Source organism: Cetorhinus maximus, chromosome 25, assembly GCF_964194155.1.
Source record: "Cetorhinus maximus chromosome 25, sCetMax3.hap1.1, whole genome shotgun sequence".
In the NCBI taxonomy this organism is placed as follows: Eukaryota; Metazoa; Chordata; class Chondrichthyes; order Lamniformes; family Cetorhinidae; genus Cetorhinus; species Cetorhinus maximus.
Window position 1 is genome coordinate 13604576 of NC_135903.1, and position 8714 is coordinate 13613289.

The 8714-nt window shown below is 44.7% G+C and overlaps 1 protein-coding gene across 4 annotated transcripts in view; it reads left to right on the forward strand.

The window, feature by feature from the left end:
• The window catches only part of LOC144667922 (growth factor receptor-bound protein 7-like), a 165477-nt gene that overhangs the window by 142120 nt on the left and 14643 nt on the right, over positions 1-8714 (forward strand). For 3 of the 4 annotated variants that reach the window (XM_078529531.1, XM_078529532.1, XM_078529534.1), the window contains 2 exons: positions 99-215; positions 7507-7567. In XM_078529531.1, coding sequence (XP_078385657.1) covers positions 99-215; positions 7507-7567 — 178 coding nt within the window. The remainder of the gene's footprint in view (positions 1-98; positions 216-7506; positions 7568-8714) is intronic. The other variant, XM_078529533.1, reaches the window with a different exon arrangement.

The window sequence follows — 8714 nt, forward strand, 5'->3', positions numbered from 1 at the left end:
TGCGAGTGTCAGTAGGAATGTTTCAGACTGCACTGTGAGTGACAGCTGTCTCCATACACGTGACTGACAGTGTTCCCATTCCTTCACCTCCGTCACAGAGGAATGTTTCAGAGAATTGCCTGGTCCCCATGGATTTCTCAGGATGCACGGGCCGAGTGATTGAAAATCCAAAGGAAGCCTTGTCAGTGGCAGAGGAGGAGGCACACGCTTGGAGGGTATGGATCCCGGTCACAGGGTCTCTGCTACAAGCTTTTCAGGTGTTTGACAGATATTTCTGATGGGGAAGGAGAATTGCTTGGGTCATAAAATGATACAGCACAGAAGGAGGCCATTCAGCCCATCGTGCCTGTGCCGGCTCTTTGGAGAGCTATCCAATTAGCCTTCACTACACCCCCTCCCGTACCCCACCCCTGCTCATTTCTCATATCCTGCGAGTTTCTTTCCTTTCAAGTATTTCTCAGGTTATTATTTATCCTTTTGAACGTTACTGTTGAATCTGCTTCCACTGCCCTATCAGGCAGTGCATTCCAGGGCACAACAACTTGCTGAATAAGATATATTCTTCTTATTTCCTCTCTGGTTCTTTTACCAATTATCTTAAATCTGTGTCCTATGGTAACCAAATAGAGCAAACTAGAAACCATTTCTTCTTACTTACTCTATCAAAATTGTTCATGGTTTTGAATCCCAATATTAAATCTCCTTTAAACCTTCTCCACTCAGACGAGAACAATCCCAGGTTCTCCAGCCTATTTACATAACGGATGTCACTCTAGTAAATCTCCTCTGCACTGTTTCCAGGGCCTTGACATCCTCCCTAAACTGTGCTGCCCAGGCCTAACCAATATTTCGTAAAACTTCTTCATAATTTCCTTGCCTTTGTACTCTGTGCCTCTATTAATAAAGCCAAGGATTTCCTACGCTTTTTTAACAAGCTCCTGAACCTGCCATTTTCAGCTGTTTCTGTACATAAACCCCCACATATCTCTGTTCCTGCATCGCCTGTAAAATTGTCTATCTGAGCTACAGCCAAGTCATCTCAACAGCAACATGTATTCATATGGCACCTTTAATATAGTAAAATGTCACAAGCCATTTCAAGAAGCGCTAACCAAAAAAAAATTGACACTGATTCACTTGAGGAGATATTACAGGTATTACAGGTGATCAAAAACTCAGTCAAAGAGGTAGACTTTTTTTTAGAAGCAGTCCATATCCATATGCAGCAAGACCTAGACAACATTCAGGCTTTGGGTGGTAAGTGGAAAGTAACATTACCCCGTACAAGTGTCAGGTAAGAGAATCTAACCACCTCCCCTCAACATTCAATGGCACTACCATCGCTGAATCCCCCACTATCAACATCCTGGGTGTTACCATTGACTAGAAACTGAACTGGACTAGCCATATAAATACTGTGGCTACAAAAGCAGGTCAGAGGCTAGGAATCCAGCGGCGAGTAACTCACCTCCTGACTCCCCAAAGCCTGTCCACCATCTACAAGGCACAAGTCAGGAGTGTGTTGGATTACTCTCCACTTGCCTGGATGAGTGCTCAAGAAGCTCAACACTGAAGAAGCTTGACACCGTCCAGGACAAAGCAGCCTGCTTGATTGGCACCACATCCACAAACATTCACTCCCTCCACTGCTGACACACAGTAGCAGCAGTGTGTACCATCTACAAGATGCACTGCAGGAATTCACCAAGGCTTCTTAGACAGCATCTTCCAAACCAATGACCGCTACCACTTAGAAGGACAAGCGCAGCAGATAGATGGGTACACCACCACCTGGAATTCCCCCCCCCCCCCAATCACTCACCATCCTGATTTGGAAATATATCGATGTTCCTTCACTGTCACTGGGTCAAAATCCTGGAACTCCCTCCCTAACAGCACTGTGGGTGTACCTACAACACATGGACTGCAGCGGTTCAAGAAGGCAGCTCACCACCACCTTCTCAGGGGCAATTAGGAATAAGTAATAAATGCTGGCCCAGCCAGCGAAGCCCACATCCCGTGAATGAATTTTAAAAATCTGCTCAGGGCTGGGGAGGAACTTGCAGTGGTGGGGGGTGGGGGGGGGTGAGGATACGGTTGTTGTGGTCCATGTAGGTACTAACAACATAAGTAGAACCAGGAAAGAGGCTCTACATAGAGGGTATGAGGAGCTAGGTACTAAATTAAAAAGCAGAAGCTCAAAAGTTATAATCTCTGGATTCTTACCTGAGCCACGTGCGAATTGGCATAGGGTAAATAAAATTATAGAGATGAACAAGTGGCTCAAAGACCTGGTGTGGGAGAAGTGGGTTCCAGTTTGCGGGGCACTGACACCAATACTGGGGAAAGTGGGGGCTGTACTGTTGGGACAGTCTACGCCTGAACCGTGATGAGACCAGTGTTCTTGCAAACCACATAACAAGGGAAGTAAATAGTGGGGGCAAGGGATCAGATATGGAAAGATGTGGTATATCAAAGAGTAGAGACCAGGTAAGAGAGAAGCATAGTAAAATGGGAAATGAAGGTCGGAGAATGGCAGGAAGGGACAGAGAGGAAAAAACCTAAGAATGCATCAAGAATCAAGACTAGGGGCAGGATTTTCCCCCCGTCGGTGGGGGCAGGTTGAAGTGCGGGCATGCAGAGGTGCGCCCCCATTTTATGTGGGCGAGCCAATTAAGGCCTGTCCAGCGTGACTTTTGCACAGATGCGCTGTGGGCTCCCTGTGCAGGCGGGGGGGGTTGGGGAAATCCCTAAATCTGAGAGTGCACTCCTTTGCACATGCGCACGAAAGAGTGCACTCATCCCCCTGGGGCTAACCATGCCTCAGGCAGATCGGCTCTACTGTACAAATTATTAAAAAAAGAAAAAAATCCCTGACATGTCTCCTCATGTGACACTGTCACATGAGTTGGGACATGTCCATAACTTTTTTAAAAACTTTAATAAAATTTTTTTAAAACCTACATGAAACCTCACCCCGCCCCTGGATGAGGTTTCATGCTTTTTTCTAATTCCTGCTAGGGCTCCTGGCCTGCCCGACAACCTTAAGGTTGGTTGGACGGGCAGGTTCATTAATTATTTCAATGACTCTGTCAATGGCCTCAATTGGCCATTGAGAGGTCAGCGGGCGCTCAGCTGATTTTGCTGAGACCCCGCCTACCTGAAAATTTAAATGGGGCGCGGTGACGTCGGGAGTTCCACCTGACATCACCGCGCGTCATTTTACGCGTCGGCAAGCTGGCCCCGCCCCCCCCCCCCCACTCACCGACAGGAAAATCCTGCCCTAGATGTGACAAAGATAACAAAAATGCTAAACTATCTGAATTCATAACAAAGTAAATGAATTGATAGCGCACTGAAGTCAATAGATATGATTTGATAGCCGTTATGGAGACATGGCTGCAGGATGACAAGGATTGGGTCCTGAATATTGAGGGGTATATGACCTTCAAGAAGAATAGGAAGCTAGGTAAAGGTGGTGGGGTAGCACTGTTAATCAAAGAGGGCTTTGGTGCAATAGTTAGAGATGACCTTGGTTCAGCGGGTCAGGATGTGGAATCGGTTTGGGTAGAGATGAGGAATAGTAGGGGAAAGAAGTGAGAGTGGTCTACAGTCCCCCTAACAGTAACCACAATGTAGGACAAAATATACAAGAAGAAATATTGGGTGCTTGTGATAAAGAAACAGCAATAATCATGGGTGACTTTAATCTACATATAAACTTAAAAAATCAGATTGGCAGTGGTAGCCTGGATGAGGGATTCATAGAATGCTTTCAAGATAGTTTCTTAGAGCAGCACATTCTGGAACCAACCAGAGAGCAGGTTATATTAGACTTGGTATTGTGTAATGTGACAGGATTAATTAATGACCTAACGGTAAAGACACCCCTAGGTAGCAGTGACCACAACATGATTTCTGTAAGTCAGGAGGTGGAGGGGACAGAGGAACTTGGTGAAATTACTATCACTAGGGAAGCAGTACTGAGCAAACTGATGGAGCTGCAGCCTGACAAGTCTCTAGGTCCAGATAGACTTCATCCTAAGGTCTTAAAAGAGGTGGCTAAAGAGTTAGTAGATGCATTGGAGTTAATTTTCCAAAGCTCCCTAGATTCTGGAAAGGTGCCATCAGACTATTCAAGGAGGGAGGCAGAAAATAGGAAACTATAGGCCAGTTAGCTTGACGTCTGTCATGGGCAAAGTGTTAGAGTCGATCATTAAAGTGGTTATAGCTGGGCACTTAGAAAAACACAAGGTAGTCGGGAAGAGTCAGCATGGTTTTATGAAAGCATGCACTGGTTGCTTCCGTGTTTATTAGAGTTCTTTGAAGGAGTAACATGTGCTGTGGATAAAGGGGAGCCTGTAGATGTGCTGTACTTGGATTTCCAGAAGGCATTTGATAAGGTGCCACATCAAAGGTTATTGCGGAAAATAAAAGCGCATGGTATAGGGGATAACATATTAGCTGGATATAGGATTGGCTGGCTGGCAGAAAACAGAGAGTATGCATAAATGGGTCTTTGTCTGATTGGCAGGATGTGATGAGTGGAGCCCCACAGGGGCCTGTGCTGGGGCCTCAATGTTTTACAATTCACATCAATTACTAATATGAGGGGAGCGAAGGCATGGTAGCTAAATTTGCAGATGACACAAAGATAGGTAGGAAAGTATATTCTGAAGAAGGCACAAGGAGTTTTCAGACAGATATAGATAAGTTGAGTGAGTGGGCAAAAATCTAGCAGATGGAGTATAATGTGGGAAGATGTGAAGTTGTTCACTTTGGCAGGAAGAATAAACGGAGAATGACTGCAGAATTCCAAGGTGCAGAGGGATTTAGGTGTTCTCGTGCATGAGTCATATAAAGTTAGTACGCAGGTACAGCAAGTAATGAAGAAAGCTAATGGAATGTTATCCTTTATTACCAGAGGGGTTGAACATAAAAGTAAGGATGTTATGCTTCAGTTATACAGGGCATTGGTGAGACCACACCTCGAGTACTATGTGCAGTTTGGTCTCCTTATTTAAGGAAGAGTGTAAATGCATTGGAGGCGGTTCAGAGGAGGTTTACAAGATTGATACCTGGAATGAGCGGGTTGTCTGATGAGGAAAGGTTGGACAGGCTGGGCTTGTTTCCACTGGAGTTTAGAAGAGTGAGGGGTGATTTGATTGAAGTATATAAGATCCTTGAATGCTATTAACAAGGTGGACGTAGAAAGGATTTTTCCTTTTGTGGGTAAGTCCAGAACTAGGAGACACTGTTTTAAAATTAGGGGTCACCCTTAAAGGACAGAGATGAGGAGAATTTTTTTCTCTCAGAGGGTTGTGCGATTATGGAACTCTCTGCCTCAGAAGGCGGTGGAAGTGGGGTCATTGAATATTTTTAAGGCGGAGGTAGATAGATTCTTGTTAGGCAAGGGAATCAAAGGTTATCTGGGGTAGATGGGAATGTAGAACTTGAAACACAAACAGATCAGCCATGATTTTATTGAATGATGGAGCACGCTCGAAGGGCCGAATGGTCTACTCCTGCTCCTATTTCAAATGTTTACATATTCATAAAATAGAGTTACCTCACCAGCATACACTGGTTGCTTCAGTGTTTATGACAGCAGCCCCTCATGTGACCAATCAGCTGATCAGCAGAAATGGGGAGAGGCGGGCAAAATATGTGTGGGCATCAGGAGTGGGAACGAGTTTGTAGTAATGCCTGAAGCTCAGTATCTGGGCTCCCAAGGGAAGAGCAATTACTAATGTATGCAGGCATGACTCAGTGTGAACACACCCTGAACTCTCCCCACACCCTGCAGTGCTTCTCCCATTATTTATGGCTTGAATCTCTCCAGGCTAATATCAAATGCTTCAGATATCAGGCAGGAACTTCAATACAGAGTAACACTGATCCCAGGGGGTTTACACTGCATCGATACAGAGTAACACTGATCACAGGGGGCTTACACTGCATCGATACAGAGTAACACTGATCCCAGGGGGTTTACACTGCATCGATACAGAGTAACACTGATCACAGCGGGTTTATACTGCATCGATATAGAGTAACACTGATCACAGCGGGTTTACACTGCATCGATACAGAGTAATACTGATCCCAGGGGGTTTACACTGCATCGATACAGAGTAACACTGATTCCAGCGGGTTTACACTGCATCAATACAGAGTAATACTGATCCCAGGGGGTTTACACTGCATCGATACAGAGTAACACTGATCCCAGTGGGTTTACACTGCATCGATGCAGAGTAACACTGATCACAGGGGGTTTACACTGCATCGATACAGAGTAATACTGATTCCAGCGGGTTTACACTGCATCGATACAGAGTAATACTGATTCCAGCGGGTTTACACTGCATCGATATAGAGTAACACTGATCCCAGTGGGTTTACACTGCATCGATACAGAGTAACACTGATCACAGGGGGTTTACACTGCATCGATACAGAGTAACACTGATCCCAGTGGGTTTACACTGCATCGATACAGAGTAACACTGATCCCAGTGGGTTTACACTGCATCGATGCAGAGTAACACTGATCACAGGGGGTTTACACTGCATCGATACAGAATAACACTGATCTCAGGGGGTTTACACTGCATCGATGCAGAGTAACACTGATCACAGGGGGTTTACACTGCATCGATACAGAGTAATACTGATTCCAGCGGGTTTACACTGCATCGATACAGAGTAATACTGATTCCAGCGGGTTTACACTGCATCGATACAGAGTAATACTGATTCCAGCGGGTTTACACTGCATCGATACAGAGTAACACTGATCCCAGTGGGTTTACACTGCATCGATACAGAGTAACACTGATCACAGGGGGTTTACACTGCATCGATACAGAGTAACACTGATCCCAGTGGGTTTACACTGCATCGATACAGAGTAACACTGATCCCAGTGGGTTTACACTGCATCGATGCAGAGTAACACTGATCACAGGGGGTTTACACTGCATCGATACAGAATAACACTGATCCCAGGGGGTTTACACTGCATCGATACAGAGTAACACTGATCCCAGTGAGTTTACACTGCATCGATACAGACTAACACTTTTCACAGCGGGTTTACACTGCATTGATACAGAGTAACACTGATTACAGTGGGTTTACACTGCATCGATACAGAGTAACACTGATCCCAGGGGGCTTACACTGCATCGATACAGAGTAACACTGATCCCAGGGGGTTTACACTGCATCGATACAGAGTAACACTGATTCCAGAGGGTTTACACTGCATCGATACAGAGTAACACTGATCGCAGCGGGTTTACACTGCACCGATACAGAGTAACACTGATTCCAGCGGGTTTACACTGCATCAATACAGAGTAACACTGATTCCAGCGGGTTTACACTGCATCAATACAGAGTAACACTAATCCCAATTTAGATCCAAGTCAAGTTTCTATTTCACATGTCTGCGGCTAAATATATTTTCTTGCAAACCAACATTGTTCTTTGTTTCTGCAGAAGAAGGGAGCTCAGAGGCACAGCTTACCCAGCCCCTGCCAAGGCTCAGTACTCAGTGCAGGTGAGTTACCTTCAGGTAAATGCCTCTGAGCAGAAATGGATAGAAGCATAAAATTACAGAGAGATATCAATTGATTCAATGAATGAAAAAAAACTGTGTCAAATGAATGTTAATGAAGGCAAGTATGAGGTCATCCTAATAGGGCCTAAGAAGGATAGGACAGAGACTTTCTAGGTGGTGCAAACTAGAGACAGTAGAGATCCAAAGAGACTTAAATGTCTGTCCTATACCAATTCATTGTCTGTGGAACATGTTCCTTATTTACTCTATCAAAACCCTTCATGATTTTGAATATACTATTAAATCTTTTAGCCTTCTCTGCTCTAAGGAAAACAATCCTAGCTTCTCCAGTCTTTCCAAATAACTGAAGTCCCTCATCCCTGGTACTATTCTCGTAAATCTCCTTTGCACCTTCTCTAAGTGAGTAATTTTATTAATAAATTGATACAGCAAAATAAACGTTCTCCGAAATGAAGTTGAGTCTTTCTGATAATTTGTGCGAAACCAAACAGCAGCAACGAAACCCGATTTCCAAGGGTGTGAAACTGCAAACCAGCCAGTTGTCCCAGGCTGCAAAAAAGCACTTGTTCATTTCAACTCATAAACCACAAAGAGTTAGAGCTAAAACTCCCAAAAATAAACCTGTCCATAGGAGCAGGAGCAAGCCATTCAACCCCCAAAATCTGCTCCTCCATTCAGTTAGATCCCGGCTGATCTGCATCTTAGCTCCATATAACCGCCTGTGTTCCATAGGCAACTATATAACAAAAAACTATCAGGCTCAGTATTGAAATTTTCAATTGATTCACAGGTTCAACAGCTTTTATGGGGTGAGAAAGTCCCTGCTAGGGGTAACATTGAATGGCTTATTCTCCTCTCCTCAACATTAACCCGTCTATAAGGAGAGTTCAGATCAGAAAGTCATTACCAATGGAAAGGCCTGTGCTTAAGTGACTGAGGTAGGGTCTACTCTGGGTTGATTGTACAGTGCCTGTACATGGAGTGGGTTTGGCTGAATGGCCTTTACTGGTCAGCGCTGTCCAGAGTCCGAGAAATTACTTGTTTTTAACCAGGGTCATTTCATCCACAGAATTGTGGGAGGTTCTGCTTGTTAAAGGCCTTGATTTCTCTCCCTCTCTGTCTCTCC